This window comes from Anabrus simplex, chromosome 6 (assembly GCF_040414725.1).
Source record: "Anabrus simplex isolate iqAnaSimp1 chromosome 6, ASM4041472v1, whole genome shotgun sequence".
Classification (NCBI taxonomy): Eukaryota; Metazoa; Arthropoda; class Insecta; order Orthoptera; family Tettigoniidae; genus Anabrus; species Anabrus simplex.
This window is the reverse complement of record NC_090270.1, coordinates 22,164,373-22,184,925: the sequence shown is the minus strand read 5'-3', so window position 1 is coordinate 22,184,925 and position 20,553 is coordinate 22,164,373. Positions and strand designations below refer to the sequence as shown.

Sequence of the window (20,553 nt, the reverse complement as noted above, 5' to 3'; positions counted from 1 at the left end):
TGTTCTTTTCTGCGGTTGGTCTTTTTCCTCCTGGTATAGACATGCCCCTATACCTATATTTGAAGCATCTGATTGAATTATGAATTCTCTTTCGTAGTCCAGATAGCCTACTTTTATGCTCCTCTCCAACGATGTTTTCATTTCCTGAAATGCCTTTTCATCCCATTTCCATCTGTTATTCATTTTTAACAGATCTTGCAAGGGCGCTGCCGTTCGAGTATAATTTTGGCAATGGTTGGAGAATAATTGGGTCATTCCAAGGAACTGTCTAACCTGTTTAATCCGCTTCGGACGAGGAAAATCACATATGGCCTTAATTTTCACAGGGTTCGGTCGTACACCTGTGCCATCAATCATGTGTCCAATGAATAATACCTCTTCCTGGCAAAATGTTGACTTTCCTATGTTTACTTTGAATCCTGTTGCCCTCAGATTCTCAAATAGTTTCGTTAGCTTGCCACGGTGGTCTGGGAACGTTTTGGTTGCTAAAATTAGGTCATCCACATAATAAGTCAGACTCTTTCACTTCTAGCGTCAGGTTCCTATCCAAAGCTCTTACTAAAACTGCACAGCTATTCTTGAGTCCAAAAGGAAGTCTCCAATAAACATATGTTTGATTGTCGAACATGAATCCTGTCAGCAATCTGGATTTTTCTTCTAGGACGATGTGATGATATGAGGAGGTGAAATCCATGGTCATGAAGTACTTCATGTCTCTAAATTTCTTAATAATATCTTTATTCTTGGGTACTTGATTGTATTCTGGTATTAATTTTCCGTTCAGCTGGCGAGCATCCAAACATATTCTCAGTTTCCCATTGCTTTTCATTACTATAACCAATGGATTTAAATATGGAATGGATGTCTTAGTTATTATACTATCATCCTCCATTTCTTTTATCATTTTCTTAACTTCTGGAAAGTGTTTTTCCGGTAAGTCGTACAATTTGCCTTTGTAAGGTGTCCAGTCATTCACCAGTAGCTTATATCTGAAATTTGGAATCTGTCCAGGCTTGTTTTTGAATACATCGGAGTATTTTTGCAAGATTTCGTAAAGTTTAGACTTCTCCGTAGGCAAAATCTTAGCATTGGCAACTGCCTCTGTAATGTTTGGCATATCATTTTCCTCTTCCATAGCCATGACCTTCTCTATATCGTTCAGTATCTCTTCCTGTGTCATACCTATATCCTTCTCTTCCGTCCAGCTGAGTCCTGGCATTGCTTCCACTTACTTGTGCCAGGCTCCTCACTTTCATCTATCCTATCCGACCTCTTTTGGTCAACTCATGTTCTTTTCCGACCCCGATGCTATTAGGTTTGCGAGGGCTAGGGAGTCTTTCATTTTCATGCCCTTCGTGGCCCTTGTCTTTCTTTGGCCGATATCTTCATTTTTCGAAGTGTTGGACCCCTTCCATATTTTCCCTCTGATTAGTGTTATATAGAGGATGGTTGCCTAGTTGTACTTCCTCTTAAAACAATAATCACCACCACCACCATCTCTTCTGTCCCAATCTCGGGGTGTCTTCTTGACTGGGGACCTATTTCTTCTTCCTCCATTTTCAGGCCTTCAACTGTGTCTACACCCTCATTGATTTTATTTCTTTCCTGTACATTTTCTGCACCTTCACCATACACAGGAAATCTCACTTCCTGCTTCTCCATATCTATTGTCATTCCAGTCACTGTCATAAAATCTACTCCCAGTACTATTTGATTTTATTCATGACAATGAATGGATCTTCGAAATTCCTTTTCCCAATGCTAATCTCGAGGAATATCTGTACATCGCATTCCACCACCTTGTCCAGTATTATCCCATGTATTTTGATTTTTGATACGGGTACTGTCAACAATTTCATCCTCCTGTTAATGTCTTGGAACAATTCTTTGGAGAACACACTAATACTGGCGCCTGAGTCTACGAGACAATGTACCCTTAGTTCACCAACTATGGCCACTATGATAGGTAAGCTATATTTTCTCCTTCGGGAATTTGCCGATATATCTTTTGTTAAGTCTTCTGAGTCGATTTCCCATGAAGCTACCTGTGTGATTAAATAACTGAGAATTTTGTGGTTTACTGTGTCTTCAACATTTTCGATCTTTCCATCTATCCGGAAATTGGCGTTTTTTGTGCTTGTTATCCTCTCTTCCTCTCTCCTACACCCAAATTCTTTGGTGTTCGGATTGAGTCTTTGCTCCTCTTGCTTCCTTTTCTTGTACACTTGCAGTTCGAGACTCTCTGCCCCTTCTATTTCTGCATTAATGTCCTGGTCTCTTATTGCTCTTTCCCATTTGTTTTTATCATCTCGGGCTTCTCTTGATTCTTGAATGTGCCTTCTGTTATAATATCCGATTATCTCTATCATTCCTTCTTTTGTATCCAATTCTTCTTCTAGGATTATAACTTCCTCTTCCATCCCTAAATTGATTCCTATACGGCATATAAGATCCGTGACTTCTGTTTGCGGTATATGCTTCCTGGCCATAGGAACCTTTCCTACAATTACATCTTTCACCTTCTGTTCTCAAATCTTCTCGATCATTCCATTCCCTTTTCCTACTTATTCCCTTCCGTTCATCAGATATATTCTTGCTTACGTCTTAATGAGTTAGTATATTAACGGTTTCCTCACCATTGGTATTCCTGTATTAATATATATATATATATATATATATATATATATATATATATATATTCTTCTTTGCTGTTCTGTCAATCTTCTCGGTAGATAGCCTCTTAGAGTTGGTTATATCGGCTAAACATGTCGTCTTAGGTAAGAAATGTGGCGTAGCGGTGCGGAAGATCTTATATGTCACGAGCGCTCCCCCTGTGGGTGGGGGCGGTAGAATAACACCCACGGTATTCCCTGCCTGTCGTAAGAGGCGACTAAAAGGAGCCCCAGGGGCTCTGAACTTTGGAGCGTGGGTTGGCGACCACGGGGCCCTCAGCTGAGCCCTGGCATTGCTTCCACTTACTGGTGCCAGGCTCCTCACTTTTATCTATCCTATCCGACCTCTCTTGGTTAACTCTTGTTCTTTTCCGACCCCGACGCTATTAGGTTTGCGAGGGCTAGGGAGTCTTTCAATTTCACGCCCTTCGTGGCCCTTGTCTTTCTTTGGAAGATACCTTCATTTTTCGAAGTGTCGGATCCCTTCTATATTTCCCTCTGATTAGTGTTATATAGACGATGGTTGCCTAGTTGTACTTCCTCTTAAAACAATAATCACCACCGCCACCTTTCACGAGCGCAATTAAAATTTACAGAATACAGTGTTCTTAAGTGCTCATATTTCACAGAATATTTCGTAGATCAGCTATGATCTACTTAAGGTGCAATATTTTCTTAAAACGTTGTCTTCTTTCCTTTAGGTACTTCCTTAACGTTCTCCTGTAGTACGGATCGAATATAAATTTTTTTCAATAATAATTCTTAACATTCTTCTTACTCCTTTCTTTAGCACCGCCTTCTACGCTCCTTCCTTTTCAAGCGCTTGACGAAAACATTACGCCTTTGGTTCATAGCAGTACTCTGACATTTTCTTATTGAAGTTTTAGACGACTTATCCTCCATTTTTGTTCCACTAAGATCATGTTAGGACAGTGAAATGGCACTGTGTTATATAGAGGATGGATGCCTAGTTGTACTTCATCTTAAAACAATAATTACCACCACCACCACCTTCCATTTTTTCCTCTGATTAGTGTTATATAGAGGATGGTTGCCTAGATGTACTTCCTCTTAAAACAATAATCACCACCACCACCATCACTCTGAACTTTGGTGCGTGGGTTGGCGACCACGGGGCCATCAGCTGAGTCCTGGCATTGCTTCCACTTACTTGTGGCAGGCTCCTCACTTTTATCTATCCTATCCGACCTCCCTTGGTCAACTCTTGTTCTTTTCCGACCCCGACGCTATTAGGTTTGTGAGGGTTAGGGAGTCTTTCATTTTCACACCCTTCGTGGCCCTTGTCTTCCTTTGGCCAATACCTTCATTTTTCGAAGTGTCGGATCCTTCCATTTTTCTTTCTGATTAGTGTTATATAGCGGATGGTTGCCTAGTTGTACTTCCTCTTCAAACAATAATCACCACCACCGCTTCCACTTACTAGTGTCAGGCTCCTCACTTTCATCTATCCTATCTGACCTCTCTTGGTCAACTCTTGTTCTTTTCTGACCCAGACGCTATTAGGTTTGCGAGGGCAAGGGAGTCTTTCAGTTTCACGCCCTTCGTGGCCCTTGTCATTCTTTGACCGATATCTTCATTTTTCAAAGTGTCGGATCCCTTCCATTTTTCTCTCTGATTAGTGTTGTACCGTTTTCATCATCCTGATATCGGAATAAAGGTTGTCATACGACATTAAAAGTTTGCCATGCACGGTAATGAGATCGCGAGGATTATGTAATTGGGCCATACATCAGAAAAGAACGCATATATTAAGTGAAATAGGCCGTGATTTCGGAATGTATATATAATACGAACGTATAAAATCAAGAAGGCCATGCACGGGACAGCAAAGAGGTTTATTTGGCGAATTAAGTATGCCTAGATCACGGACTGAGACGGAAAGTTATAAAGGATCCATGCGGCAGTGATAAAATAATAGAAGGTTTTTAAAATTGTTAAAAAAGAAGAAGTAGGTGAACAATAAAAAAATCTGTTACGCAAAACGACGTAAATTTATCCACGAGAAGAAAAATTAATCCTCGCATAAAGAAGAAGGGAGATATTGCAGTTATTACGGGCTGAAGAACCTGCAAAGCAAAGAAATATTCGAATCACACCTATATTTGAACGAATATCGTGACGGAAAATCAGAGCAAGTTGGAAAATACCCGAACAGTAGTCGGAGTATAGACCGAAGGCCGTAACGAGAAATCAAGTCGAGTTTAACGCAGTATAGGTTGATTAGCTGGACAAAAGAAATTTTTAGAAAGCTAACTTGATAATTTTTACCTGTTAAACTGCCGCAAGGAATTAACCTTGAATTACTGTCTTAATAACCTGAATCATAGATATAAACTTGATACTCATTCTCAAGAGTGATGGACGTGAAATTAATTCCCATTTTGGAAATGTTTCTTTCACATATGACTGACGGCTACAACATGAGAGGCTAAATCGGAGATGGAGCCGACTTTCCGACGCAGACCGCCCAGCTGTTTCTACTATCCCGGGTCCCAAAACTACAACCTGATGGTGACGTAACGGAGGATGTAGACGTTCTACGCAGTCCTAAGATGACAACATCGAAGCCAAAGCCAGTCATCTAACGTCAGTGATCGCAAGATAAGTTCCAAAGAGTTACTTTATTTTCTTGAAATTAATATGCAGTAAATATAGTAATTATATATCTGTAGTGAACATTGGTGTGTTGTTTTTACGTAGTTCTTCGTGATAAAATCTCAGTCGTTGCCATCTTTGCAATGAGATTGTCCTTGTTGACTTATTATATGGGAATAGGTATTTCTTCCAGAGTTTACAATCAATGTCATAATATAGGAATGTTTATAATTGAACAAGGAGAGATTTAGAATGTGATTTTCAACCATTATGGGATTGAAACGTCGTATATAAAGAGACGTATCCCTAATTTAATATTTTTAAAGAAGATAGTTGATTTCTGAGTAACTAATATCTGGTTGCTGTAACGACGCGATGACATGTGAGTAAATATTAACTTGTTTGGTTTATATATGTGTTTCATTTTCAGGTTAACGTGTTTATGTGTATTATATATGAAATCTAACCCAAAAGAGTACCGTTGCAGTACATTAATGAGACGTTAAGATGGTTTGCCGTCGTGTTGGAAATGATAAATGTTTACGTGGGGAAGTTATGATTTGAGTGGCATGTTAATGTGGATTTACGAATAATTATTCGCTGAGATATGTTTGTGGGAATGAATAATGATATATTATGGTAATTAATATTGGTAAATGGAGGGATAGATATGCTTATGGTTAATTTTGGCGGTAAATACGGCGTATTACTGGCCGATGGTGATGTTTGACATATGCGGCAAGATATTAATATGGTAATGCGAGATATATTGGGTTAGTGATACACGAATACAATGAAATACATCTCAGATTTCGTATATGGGTTACCGTAAACTGTCTTCATAGATAATATATCAACGTTGTACTGAATATTATTTGAAGTTTGGTGGCGAGAATGTATTTAATTCATAGAACAATCCCATAATTTAAATCTCTACCACAATTAGATAAAATAGGTTACCAAATGCATTCCTGCGGAATTTTTCATATCTGATTGAATATTGGTAAAACCATAAATCTGTTAGGTATAATTTCTATTTGAACTACTTTTATAATTATTCTTTACACGATACCTACATTTAATTTTAAGGTGTTATTTGAATATTTTAACCAAATGACATGGTCAAGGTGACCAATATTTCACATTTAATGAACTATATATATTGGAAATAGCTATTTTAAGCTGATACATATTTGGAACTTACTTGCGATTGCTAACGTTATAACATCGAAAGAAACGCATAATAGTGACAGAATATCAATTTGATAATGATGAAAATAAACATTTTTTTTATAAAAGAAAGAAACAAGAACTGATGGACTCAGATTATGCATATTTATTATAAAGTTTAATTAGGCTTAGGGACTTAGGTTTATTTTTTACCCAAAAATGTTATACTACGTTTTCAACAGTTAGGATATGTATTTTTGAATAATGTAAGTAAGAGAATTTATCCTTTATTTTGATGCGCATAATTGATCCATGAAGAATAGTTGAATCAGATCGAAGATAGATTCAAATTTAATTTTTCTTTTATAGAGAGGAGGAAGATAATTGATGTTGATAAATATTATCAGATTTTCTTTTATGATTCTAGAATCATGAAATAAATTATAGATTATCCAATTTAGATGTTATTATTTTAGGAGATAGGCTAATATCATTAGGATATAAATGATTTTGAATTAATTCATTTAAAAAAATATTTTATTTATTTTCTTTTCTTTTCTTCGAATGATTGGACTTGGAAAACTTGATACTGATTCTGGATGATGAATGGTATCGATAGTAATTTATTGAAAAGGAAATGTGGTGTCTCAGTTGATCTCACGTAAAAATAGTATGGTTCGCAGATGCAATTTAAACATCCCTGAGAGGTGTCGCGTGGCAATTTAAGGATTATCATATCAAATAATGTGATAGGAAAAATGAGGGTTACGACATCACTTAAAGTCTCTGATGCGATAACTGTTTATACAATGAGTATTTAAAGCGAGCGTAGCTACCGACACTTAGCATCAATTTTATTAAATGCATTCATCCATTTAATGATCTGCAGAAATGATGGATGGTTGAAGGGAAAATAGCCAGAGCAATTGTTAGGTCGCCCAATCTGGCGCACATATTAAAAATGGTTGCCCAATATGGTGCAAGAAAGAAACCCCCTCAGGATGCTGCAGTGTTATATAGAGGATGGATGCCTAGTTGTACTTCATCTTAAAATAATAATTACCACCACCACCACCTTCCATTTTTCCCTCTGATTAGTGTTATATAGAGGATGGTTGCCTAGTTGTACTTCCTCTCAAAACAATAAGCACCACCACCACCACCACCACCTGACGGTATTACGTATAGAGGCCTATGGAGTCTTTCATTTTCATGCCCTTCGTGGTTCTTGTCTTCCTTTGGCCGATACCTTCATTTTTCGAAGTATTGGACCCCTTCCATTTTTTTTCTCTGATTAGTGTTATATAGAGGATGGTTGCCCAGTTCTACTTCATCTTAAAACAATAATCACCACCACCACCATCCCCTGCCTGTTGTACGAGGCGACTAAAAGGAGCCCCAGCGGCTCTGAACTTTGGACAGGGAGAGACAGAGAGAGAGAGAGAGAGAGAGAGAGAGAGAGAGAGAGAGAGAGAGAGAGAGAGAGAAGAGAGAGCACGAGAGAGAGAAAGAGAGAGCACAAGAGAGAGAGAGAGAGAGAGGCAGAGTGGGAACCACGGATCCCTGAGCTGAGTCCCCCTGTGGGTGAGAACGGTACAATAACATGGTATCCCCTGCCTGTAGTAAGAAGCGACTAAAAGGGACCCCAGTGGCTTCCCCCTGTGGGCGGGGGCGGTAGAATAACACCCACGGTATCCCCTGCCTGTCGTAAGAGGCGACTGAAAGGGGCCCCAGGGGCTCTGAACTTTGGAGCATGGGTTGGCGACCACGGGGCCCTCAGCTGAGTCCTGGCAATGCTTCCACTTACTTGTGCCAGGCTCCTCACTTTCATCTATCCTATCCGACCTCCCTTGGTCAATTCTTGTTCTTTTCCGACCCCGACGCTATTAGGTTTGCGAGGGCTAGGGAGTCTTTCATTTTCATGCCCTTCGCGGCCCTTGTCTTCCTTTGGCCGATACCTTCATTTTTCGAAGTGTCAGGCCCCTTCCATTTTTTCTCTCTGATTAGTGTTATATAGAGGATGGTTGCCTAGTTGTACTTCCTCTTAAAACAATAATCACCACCACCACCTCCTGGCATTGCTTCCACTTGTGCAAGACTCCTCACTTTCATCTATCCTATCCGACCTACCTTGGTCAACTCTTGTTCTTTTCCGACCCCGACGCTATTAGGTTTGCGAGAGCTAAGGAGTCTTTCATTTTCAAGTTCTTCGTGGCCCTTGTCTTCCTTTGGCCGATATCTTCATTTTTTCGAAGTGTCGTACCCCTTCCATTTTTCCTTCTGATTAGTGTTATATAGAGGATGGTTGCCTAGTTGTACTTCCTCTTAAAACAATAATCACCACCACCACCACCCCAGGGGCTCTGAACTTTGGAGCTTGGGTTGTCGACCACGGGGCCCTTAGCTGAGTTCTGGCATTGCTTCCACTTACTTGTGCTAGGCTCCTCACTTTCATCTATCCTATTCGACCTCTCCTGGTCAACTCTTGTTCTTTTCTGACCCTCACGATATTACGCATGGAGGCCTAGGGAGTCTTTCATTTTCGCGCTGTTTGTGGTCCGTGTCTTCCTTTGGCCAATATCTTCATTTTTCGAAGTGTCAGATGCCTTCCACTTTTTCTCCCCGTGGGTGGGGGCGGTAGAATAACACCCATGGTAACCCCTGCCTGTCGTAAGAGGCGACTAAAAGGGGCCCCAGGGGCTCTGAAGTTAGGAGCGTGGGTTGGCGACCACGGGGCCCTCAGCTATGTCCTGACATTGCTTCCACTTACTTGTGCCAGAATCCTTTCATCTATCCTATCTGACCTCTCTTGGTCAACTCTTGTTCTTTTCCGACCCCGACGCTATTAGGTTTGCGAGGGCTAGGGAGTCTTTCATTTTCAAGCTCTTCGTGGCCCTTGTCTTCCCCCCCCCCCCCCAGGGGCTCTGAACTTTGGAGAGTGGGTTGGCGACCACGGGGCCCTCAGCTGAGTCCTGGCATTGCTTCCACTTACTTGTGCCAGGCTCCTCACTTTCATCTATCCTATCCGACCTCCCTTGGTCAACTCTTGTTCTTTTCCGACCCCGACGCTATTAGGTTTGCGAGGGCTAGGGAGTCTTTCATTTTCACGCCCTTCGTGGCCCCTGTCTTCCTTTGGTCGATATCTTCATTTTTCGAAGTGTCGGATCCCTTCCTTATTTTCCCTCTGATTAGTGTTATATAGAGGATGGTTGCCTAGTTGTACTTCCTCTTAAAACAATAATCACCACCACCTTGTCTTCCTTTGGCCGATATCTTCATTTTTTCGAAGTGTCGGACCCCTTCCATTTTTCCCTCTGATTAGTGTTATGTAGGGGATGGTTGCCCAGTTGTACTTCCTCTTAAAACAATAATCCCCACCACCACCTTCCCCTTTTCCCTCTGATTAGTGTTATATAGAGGATGATTGCCTATTTGTACATCCTCTTAAAACAGTAATCTGCACCAATATCACCACCAGAGCTGAGTCCCAGCATTGCTTCCACGCACTTATGCCAGGCTCCTCGCTTTAATCTATCCTATCCAACCTCCCTTGGTCAACTCTTGTTCTTTTCTGACCCCAACGGTATTAGAGCACTCTAGGCCTAAGGAGTCTTTCATTTTCACGCCCTTCATGGCCCGTGTCTTCCTTTGGCCGGTATCTTCATTTTTCAAGGTGTTGGTTCCCTCCATCTTTTTCTCTCTGATTAGTGTTATATAGAGAATGGTTGCCTCGTTGTACTTCCTCTTAAAAAATAATCAACACCACCACCACTAAAACAATTAGCACCACCATCACCCCCTGTACCGAGATATGAGCCGGTCTATGACAGAATCATCTCCATGAAGACAACTGCTTATCTGTGTAGGATCAATATCATCAGGTTTATGCTCCCACTGCTGTCGCACTGGATGAAGAAATTGATAAATTCTACAAATTGCTGGAACACACCATCAGAAAGATACCTTAGAAGGAAATATTAATGCGAAGATAGGCGAGACTACTAAAGAGAGTCACTTGAGACACATGGTTGGAGGGCACGGTTTAGGTGTGTCAAACGAATGTGGTGAGCGTCAGCTGGAATCCTGTGTTGGCAATAACATGTCCATCTACAATACCCTCTTCCAGCATCACCCACAGTGTCGATATACATGAATTTCTCCTGGCGACAGGGCTCAAAATCAGACTAATTTCATTTCGGTTATCCTCCTATGGGAGGGGGCAGTAAAATAACACCCACGGTATTCACCTGTTGTAAGAGGCGACTAAAAGGGGCTTCAGGGGCTCTGAAATTTGGTCCCCCTGTGGGTGGTAGCATAACACCCACGGTATCCTCTGCCTGTCGTAAGAGGCGACTAAAAGGGCTTCCAAGGGCTCTGAATTTTGGAGCGTGGGTTGGCGACCACGGGGCCCTCAGCTGAGTCCTGGCATTGCTTCCACTTACTTGTGCCAGGCTCCTCACTTTCATCTATACTATCCGACCTCCTCTGGTCAACTCTTTTTCTTTTCTGACCCCGACGCTATTAGGTTTACGAGGGCTAGGGAGTCTTTAATTTTCACGCCCTTCGTGGCCCTTGTCTTCCTTTGGCCGATACCTTCATTTTTTGAAGTGTTGGACACCTTGTTTTCTTTTTTTTTCTCTCTGATTAGTGATATATAGAGGACGGTTACCTAGTTGTACTTCCTCTTAAACAAATAACCACCACCACCACCACCTGGAGCAGACTGTGGTAATGACCATTCTATGCTATCCATCAAAATGTAGATCAAACTGAAATTGACCAAGAAGGAGAGAGTGAGACAGGTTTGTATTACTGACAAAAATGTCCTCCAAGAGAATAAGAACAAAACTTCAGCAAGTACAGGAAGAACGACCAGCCTCCCAAACATGGGACAACCTCAAGACAATCATTAATTCTTCTGACTCTGAACTAATTACTAAGCGTCCCCAATCTAAGCACCCCTGGATATCGAACACCACTCTACTGCTGATAGAAGAGAGAAGCAGACTGAAGAAACATGGCATTCAAACGAAGCAAGACGAAGAAGCATACCGCGCACTTTGCCACAAAATACAGCGCAAATGCAGAACTGACAGGACGTGGTTCCTCATTAGTATTTGTGATGAAATAGACCACCATCAAAAGTTGAATCAAACACATCATATTTTTTTTAAAGTTAACAGCATTACCCATGAGTTCAAACCAGGTGAATGCGTGACTGAAGATGAAGATGGCAGCCTTATTACCAATAAGAATAAAGCAATAGAGCGATGGAAACAGTACTGTGAAACACTGTATTGCAAAGGAAAAAATTCTGCCGAACAGGAATTTTTTATGGGGTATGACAAGGAACCACCTGATATTCTTTTCAGTGAAATAAATAATAATAATAATAATAATAATAATAATAATGATAATAATAACAATAACAATAATAACAATAATAATAATAATAATAATAATAATAATAATAATAATAATAATAATAATAATAATAATAATAATCATATGGCCTCAGCTACCATTTGCAGACATTTCGATCTGACGCTGTCTGCTCGTCAATTTCGACGTTCCGTTTTACTCTAGGTCCGCTAGATGGCAGACAGAGTAAACCGGATCTCTCTTGGACGTCTATGGCTGAGATTTAATGAATTTTGTCGGGTAAATACCAAATGTATCACCAGAGATCTTTTACATGCCGACATCGTACGACATGGAGTGTCGAAAGGACTTTTTTCCGCCCTTCAAAAATCCAACTACCTCTGCCGGGTTTGAACCCGCTATCCTGGGATCCGGAGGCCGACACTCTACCACGGATTCACAGAGGCAGCTTCAGTGAAATTGTGAATGCCTTCAATCATCTGAAGTATTACAAAGCCCCAGGTATTGATGGTATTTCCGGAGAAATGTCAAAAGTGATGGGGGAGGATGGCATGCGTGTTTTACATTCAGTGTGTAATATAGTTTGGAAAAGTGGTGAATGGCCCAAGGACTGGACAACATCAATACTAATTCCTCTTCAGCAAAAGGGGTCCATAAGGGATTTTTCCAACTATCGTACTATTGCATTGATATCTTATGCAAGCAAATGGTAGCTGATCAGCAGGGTCAAATCCAACTTACAGGACATGTAAAGGGCCTGGAGAGAGTAAAGGTATTTGTATACCTTGGGTCATTCATCAATGACACAGGAAGCTGTGAAAGAGAGATCAAAAGACATACTGTTCTAGATCATGCTGCAATGGTTAAACTCACTAAAATCTGGCAGAATTGGGCAATATCAAAAGCTTTGAAGATGCGGTTGTGGAATCACTAGCATTCTCAGTCTTTTAGTATGGCTGTTAGGCCTGGACAGTGAGTGCCAGAAACAAAAGTCGAATTGATGCCTTTGAGATGTGGTGTTGGCAGAGAATGCTGCGTGTACCCTGGACGGAAAGAAGAACCAATGTTTCCATTCAGAATGAACTCAGCATCAAGAAACATCTATCTTCCCGTGAGAGTGAATGTTACCTCAAGATCCTTGGCCACATCCCCCTGTGGTTGGGGGCGGTAGAATAACACCCACAGTATCCCCTGCCTGTCGTAAGAGGCGATTAAAAGGGGCCCCAGGGGCTCTGAACTTTGGAGCGTAGGTTGGCGACCACGGGGCCCTTAGCTGAGTCCTGGCATTGCTTCCACTTACTTGTGACAGGCTCCTCATTTTCATCTACCCTATCCGACCTCCCTTGGTCAACTCTTGTTCTTTTCCGACCCCGACGCTATTAGGTTTGCAAGGGCTAGGGAGTCTTTCATTTTCATGCCCTTCGTGGCCCTTGTCTTTCTTTGACTGATATCTTCATTTTTCGAAGTGTCGGATCCCTTCTATTTTTCCCCTCTGATTAGTGTTATATACAGGATGGTTGCCTAGTTGTACTTCCTCTTAAAACAATAATCACCACCACCACTCCTTGGCCACATTTACAGAAGAGAGGGAGCAAACTTAGGATATACCATTTTGCAAGGCAAAGTTGAAGGCAGTAGACCATGGGGAAGAACAGCAAGTAAATGGTTACATTAGGCGAAGAAGATCATTTCAGATCATGTTAAGGAAAGCTGTCTCTGTGATCAGTGATAGATTGTCGGCCTCTGGATCCCAAGATAGCGGGTTCAAATCCGGCAAAAGTAGTCGGATTTTTGAAAGACGGAAAAAAAAGTCCATTTGACACTCCATGTCGTATGATGTCGGCATGTAAAAGATCTCTGGTGTCACATTTGGTGTTTACCCGATAAAATTAATTCAACCTCAGCCACAGATACTCAAAAGAGATTCGGTTTACTCTGTCTTCCATCTAGTAGGCCTAGAGTAAAACAAGAACATCGAAACTGACGAGCAGACAGCCAGATGGCATAAAATTCAAATGTCTGCACATGTCAGCTGCGGGCATACGATTATTATTAATACTATTACGTTAAGGAAAGCTGGAAACTGTTCTGGATGGAGCCATCTGGTAAAGGCAGCAACGCAGACATGAGTTCCGAGGTCGCAGCGCTAAGCAATAAGCAAAACAACTAATGATGATGTGTTTAAAATGTACTTTTCAAGGTTATTTAAATAAATATCAGCTAAAGAGCCAGATATAGGTCCTACTAAGACTGACAGAGGTACTGTATTAGGTTTGCAAGGCCTAGCCCTTTCCTATCCTTTGTCGATATGTTTCTTCAAAGCCCCCTGTGGGTGGGGGCGGTAGAATAACACCCACGGTATCCCCTGCCTGTCGTAAGAGGCGACTAAAAGGGGCCCCAGGGGCTCTGAACTTAGGAGTGTGGGTTGGCGACCAGGGGCCCTTAGCTGAGTCCTGGCATTGCTTCCACTTACTTGTGCCAGGCTCCTCACTTTCATCTATCCTATCCGACCTTCCTTGGTCACCTCTTGTTCTTTTCCGACCCCGACGCTATTAGGTTTGCGAGTACTAGGGAGTCTTTCATTTTCACGCCCTTCGTGGCCCTTGTCTTCCTTTGGCCGATATCTTCATTTTTCGAAGTGTCGGATCCCTTCCATTTTTATTTCTGATTAGTGTTATATAGAGGATGGTTGCCCAGTTGTACTTCCTCTTAAAACAATAATCACCACCACCACCTTTCTTCAAAGCATCAGAGTTCTTCCTTTTCCCCTTCTCATTAGTGTTGTACTTCCACCTAAGACCACATCCAAACAAGGTACTAACCTGTATTTCCCAGTATTTTCCTCAATAAGCAGCATGAGATCCAGGTTAGTGATGTCGTCGTCATTGTTCTTCGTGGAAACCACGAACACTGTTGCACCATTACAGGAGAAATCACACATTAGCAGTCTGAAAAACAGAGAAGTGACTCAACCCACCATCTCCAGAATGCCAGCTCATGTTCAATTTTATACTTTAAAATTAAATTAGTTTCACTCCTGACGTTTCTGTGGCAAACATTCATGCTTTCACGGCTCATACTTATAGACATGATATAGGCTTTTGGGCTTATGCCGTGTCAAGAAAATAAGGTGAAATTCTTTACGTTTCGCAGAGAACTTTGCTCTGCGTCTTCAGAAGAAAATCTCGACTGCTCACGTGAAAGTGGTACATTCATTTGTCACCATATGGCTCACCGGACATGGTACAGCGCTAGCATTCAAAGCGGAAGTTGACGGAACTATCAGAATCAGTCTGAGAGGATCACATAACAGGTGTACATACATATGACAGTATGACATGACACAAGCTTGGAATGAAACATCTGGCGATGAGGAACGTACGAATTTGGAAAGCAACGAAACAAAATAAAAATAGTGAAGGGATAGGGAAGGGAACTACAAACGCAAATGCTTAATGGCTGACAACCACGTATTACTTAATTGATAGCCAGTGTCCCTGTTGAAATCATTAGGGTTTCTATGAATTTCCACAGCTTCCCATACAAACCTGGACATGTAGTTTCTAGTGTAGGAAAGAGCTCAAGCATCTTGGAATACGTCATGACCTGACGATAGAGCGTCCTCAGCTATTGCTGATTTGTCTGGGTGGTTGAGGCCCCCTGTGGGTGGGGGCGGTAGAATAACATCCACAGTATCCCCTGCCTGTCGTAAGAGGCGACTAAAGAAGGGCCTCAGGGCCTCTGAACTTTGGAGCATGGGTTGGCAACCACGAGGCCCTCAGCTGAGTCCTGGAATTGCTTCCACTTACTTGTGCCAGGCTCCTCACTTTCATCTATCCTATCCGACCTCCCTTGGTCAACTCTTGTTCTTTTCCGACCCCGACGCTATTAGGTTTGCGAGGGCTAGGGAGTCTTTCATTTTCACGCCCTTCGTGGCCCTTGTCTTCCTTTGGCCGATATCTTCATTTTTCGAAGTGTCGGACCCCTTCCATTTTTCTCTCTGATTAGTGTTATATAGAGGATGGTTGCCTAGTTGTACTTCCTCTTAAAACAATAATCACCACCACCATCTCTGCAGTCTACTGAAGCCTGTTTCTCGCAACACCCACTGGTGCAGCAGATTCATGACCTTCTAGCCAGGTGAAGTGATGCTGGCCGGATGAAGCTGAAGAAGCGGTACTTTTACCTCCAACACTGGTCAATGTACCTGCTCAAGATATTTGTTCTCAGCCACGTCGCCCCCTGTGGGTGGGGGGCGGTAGAATAACACCCACGGTATCCCCTGCCTGTTGTAAGAGGCGACTAAAAGGGGCCTCAGGGGCTCTGAATTTTGGAGCGTGGGTTGGCGACCATGGGGCCCTCAGCTGAGTCCTGGCATTGCTTCCACTTACTTGTGTCAGGCTCCTCACTTTCATCTCTCCTATCCGACCTCTCTTGGTCAACTCTTGTTCTTTTCCGACCCCGATGCTATTAGGTTTGCGAGGGCTAGGGACTCTTTCATTTTCACGCCCTTCGTGGCCCTTGTCTTCCTTTGGCCGATATCTTCATTTTTCGAAGTGTCGGATCCCTTCCATTTTTCCGTCTGATTAGTGTTATATAGAGAATGGTTTCCTAGTTGTACTTCCTCTTAAAACAATAATCACCACCACCACCACCACCACCATCAGCCACGTCGAACCATCTTGGCGTCCTGGGAATCAGATTGGCTATCCGAACTCCCAACAAGGTGAGATCAATTAAGAAGACAACTACTGTGTGGCGGTCCTCTTTCTGGCTTTCACGGAGAGAGGCCATAGTATTGTGTAGGCTGAGGATAGGTCATTTATGATCTACCCACTCTTATTTCCTAAAAACGGAAGACCCCCGAGTGTATCTTGTGCTGCCGACTTTACCGTGGCCCACATCCTCACAGAGTGCACTGATCTCTCTGGCCTAAGACGTGACTTTGGCCAGCAGGAAACATTCGAACGCATACTAGCTGATGACGCGACTATCGCTGATTTCGTCATCCACTTTATGTGCGACAGTGGACTAATCAAGGGTACATAAATTACATGTGTACTGTTACTCAGGGAACGCACATTCCCTTTTGATTCGTTAGTAATTTTTCGGCCTAATAAAATTATTTTTTGTTTTATTTTGTACTGTGTTTTCAAATTCCTTTGTTGAATAAATCATTTTGTTTTTATTTTAAATTTATTTTCCACTAATATGTTCAGAGGGGATGATTACCTCATTGTACTTCCTTTTAAAACAAAAATTCACCACCACCACCACCACCACCACCACCACCACCACTACCACTACCACCACCACTGGCTTGTTGAGACGAATATTTCGTTCATGTTCCTTGATACGAGTATCAATGTTTGGCCATGTATATCTTACCGAAGTACAGGAAATTTCGTATACCCCAGGATGTAAAAGTGGGGACAATTTGTACTTGGTTTTACCCAGACTGTGAGCAATTTTAGTAACTGTGCCAAACAGGGTTTTTATATTGTGTTTGCGGTGGACCTTGGCAATTCGATCTGCGGTGTTATGAATGTAAGGCAGATAGGCAGTTCCCTGAGATTTGCCTGGTCATTTCTCTGGAATGCAGGACTTTATGAATCTGCAAATTGCTGTAACCATTACCATTGAACGTGACTGGGTGTGTCCATCTCCACCTGGATATTTGATGGCTCACAAATTCGTCTCACCTTCTTGGTGAGTGTTGTGAGAATGCCTTGTTTTTGTATGAACAAGTTGTCAACCATAACCCTTCAACCTAATGCACTTTTGGTGAGTTTCAATGTGGAGTCCTTGTTCACTAAAGTGCTGACTGACTTGGTCATGTCTCTCATTGAACATCTGTTTCCTGAGGACATTACTAAGCTATTTTACCACTGCATAACTTCCAGCTATTTCTTGCGGGGTAGGAATTTTTATGAACAGACTGATGGAGTGGCTATGGGAAGTCCACTTTCACCCGTAGTCACTAATTTCTTTATGGAGCATTTTGAGAAGGAGGCTATCGATTCGGCGCCTGTCAAACCTATGATCTAGTGGAGGTATGTTGATGATACATTTGTGGTCTGGACAGAAGGTTCTCAGAAACTTACCCCAGGGGCTCTGAACTTTGGAGCGTGGGTTGGCGACCAAGGGGTCCTCAGCTGAGTCCTGGCATTGCTTCCACTTACTCGTGCCAGGCTCCTCACTTTCATCTATCGTATCTGACCTCACTTGGTCAACTCTTGTTCTTTTCCGACCCCGACGCTATTAGGTTTGCGAGGGCTAGGGTGTCTTTCATTTTCATGCCCTTCGTGGTCCTTGTCTTTCTTTGGCGCCCCAGGGGCTCTGAACTTTGGAGCGTGGGTTGGCGACCACGGGGCCCTTAGCTGAGTCCTGGCATTTCTTCCACTTACTTGTGCCAGGCTCCTCACTTTCATCTATCCTATCCGACCTCCCTTGGTCAACTCTTGTTCTTTTCCGACCCCGACGCTATTAGGTTTGCGAGGGCTAGGGAGTCTTTCATTTTCACGCCCTTCGTGGCCCTTGTCTTTCTTTGACCGATAACTTCATTTTTCGAAGTGTCGGATCCCTTCCAATTTTCCCTCTGATTAGTGTTATATAGAGGATGGTTGCCTAGTTGTACTTCCTCTTAAAACAATAATCACCACCACCACCTCTTTCTTTGGCCGATACCTTCATTTTTTGAAGTGCCGGACCCCTTCCATTTTTTCTCTCTGATTAGTGTTATATAGAGGATGGTTGCCTAGTTGTACTTCCTCTTAAAACAATAATCACCACCTGAGAAACTCCATCCATTTCTAAACCACGTAAATTAGCAACATCCTTCAATTAAATTCACTATGGAGATGGAGTTGGACGGATGCCTTCCTTTCTTGGATGTTCTAGTAAGAAAGGAACCGGATGGCTCCTTAGGACATACCATCTATCGTAAGCTTACCCACACAAATCGCTATCTTCTTGCAGATTCGCACCACCATCCAGCACAAAAACAAGGCATTCTCACGACACTCACCAAGAGGGCGAGATAAATTTGTGAGCCATCAGATATCCAGGTGGAGATGGACATACTCAAAGTCACGTTCAAGGATAATCTTTACAGCGATTTGCAGATTTATAGAGCCCTGCATCCCAGAGAAACGACCAGGCAAAGCTCACAGAAGAAAGAAGTGAAGGAAACTGCCTACCTGCCTTACATTCACAACACCACAGATCAAATTCCCAAGGTCCTCCCCAAACACAAGATAAAAACCCTGTTTGGCACAGTCACTAAAATTGCTCACAGTCTTAGTAACCCTTTCAGACCTGAAAGAAAACTGGAGGTGTGAATTTTTGTTTGTACGTCAAGAACTGACTAAAATGCTCCTCAATACACATATTAATAGTTTATTTTACAAAATAAAAACTTGCATCCGAAAAACAGGACCCACACAATTGTGCGTATCAAAATTCAAAACCTCGTTGTATCACGTACGATGGTGTAGCTTCAAAATTTACGTTCACTAACCAATGTACACACTTCATTGAATATATTCCAGTATTCAGTAAAGCTTCTAGATTAATATAAACGCAGTAAATAAATACTTACTTTCGGCACTACTGCTTCCTGCCATCTCGCCGATCAACTGTGCTTTTTAAACTCTTCTTCCTTCGCCCTGGCAGTCAAGCGCATACTAAAATCAATTGAAATACACGCCACGTGTCCTGCACAATCACTGCAGTCCGGTGTAGCGCCGAAAAAACATCAAATACGGTCAGGGATAACTAAAATACGAACCCGCACAATTGTGCGTACTCGGTCTGAAAGGGGTAAAACCAAGGACAAATTGTCCCCACTTTTACATCATGGGGCATAAGAAATTCCCTGTACTTCGGTAAGGTATACATTGGCCAAACATTGGTACTCGTATCAAGGAACATGAATGTAATATTCGTCTCAACCAGCCAGATAAATGAGCAATAGGTGAGCACGCTCTATCGTCGGGTCATGATGTTGTGTTCGAAGATGCTCGAGCTCTTTCCCACACTAGACACTACAGGTCCAGGATTATATGGAAAGCTATGGAAATACACAGAAATCCTAACAATTGCAACAGGGACACTGGCTATCAATTAAGTAATACATGACTGCCAGCCATTAAGGCTGTGCATAGCAAGGCAAGGCATAGCATTCCCTGTCCCTTCAGTATTGTTATTTCATTTCATTGCTTTCCAAATTCGTACGTTCCAGGCTTGTGTCATGTCATACTTTCATATGTATGTACACCTGTTATGTTGTGTGACCCTCTCAGACTGATTCTGATGATTCTGTCATCTGATGGCTCCGTCAGCTTCCGATTTGAATGCTAGCGCTGTACCGCATCTGGTGAGCCATGAACGTACCACTTCCACTTCTATTATAAATTACAAATTCAAACCTCACTGTTTGAAAAGCCTTTCTCGTGAACAGTCTAGATTTTCTTCTGAAGACGCAGAGCAAAGTTCTCTGCAAAACATAAAGAATTTCCCCTTATTTTCTTGACACGGCATAAGCCTACATCACGTCTATTTCATTTTGTTATTACTCACACAGCATCACGTAACCTAACTTCAGTGAGCATTTATCATAATAACCTATCTCAGCCACCAGCAGAGTAATGATCACCTCATCACTAAAAATTTACAGGAAATAGCCTTGCTGAAATTTAAACAGACATGAAAC

General features: G+C 42.2%; 1 protein-coding gene across 2 annotated transcripts in view; it reads right to left on the bottom strand.

Annotated features, from left to right (window-relative positions):
- The window catches only part of ENGase (Endo-beta-N-acetylglucosaminidase), a 203,048-nt gene that overhangs the window by 70,343 nt on the left and 112,152 nt on the right, over positions 1-20,553 (bottom strand). For both annotated transcript variants that reach the window (XM_067149703.2, XM_067149704.2), the window contains exon 7: positions 14,663-14,788. In XM_067149703.2, coding sequence (XP_067005804.2) covers positions 14,663-14,788 — 126 coding nt within the window. The remainder of the gene's footprint in view (positions 1-14,662; positions 14,789-20,553) is intronic.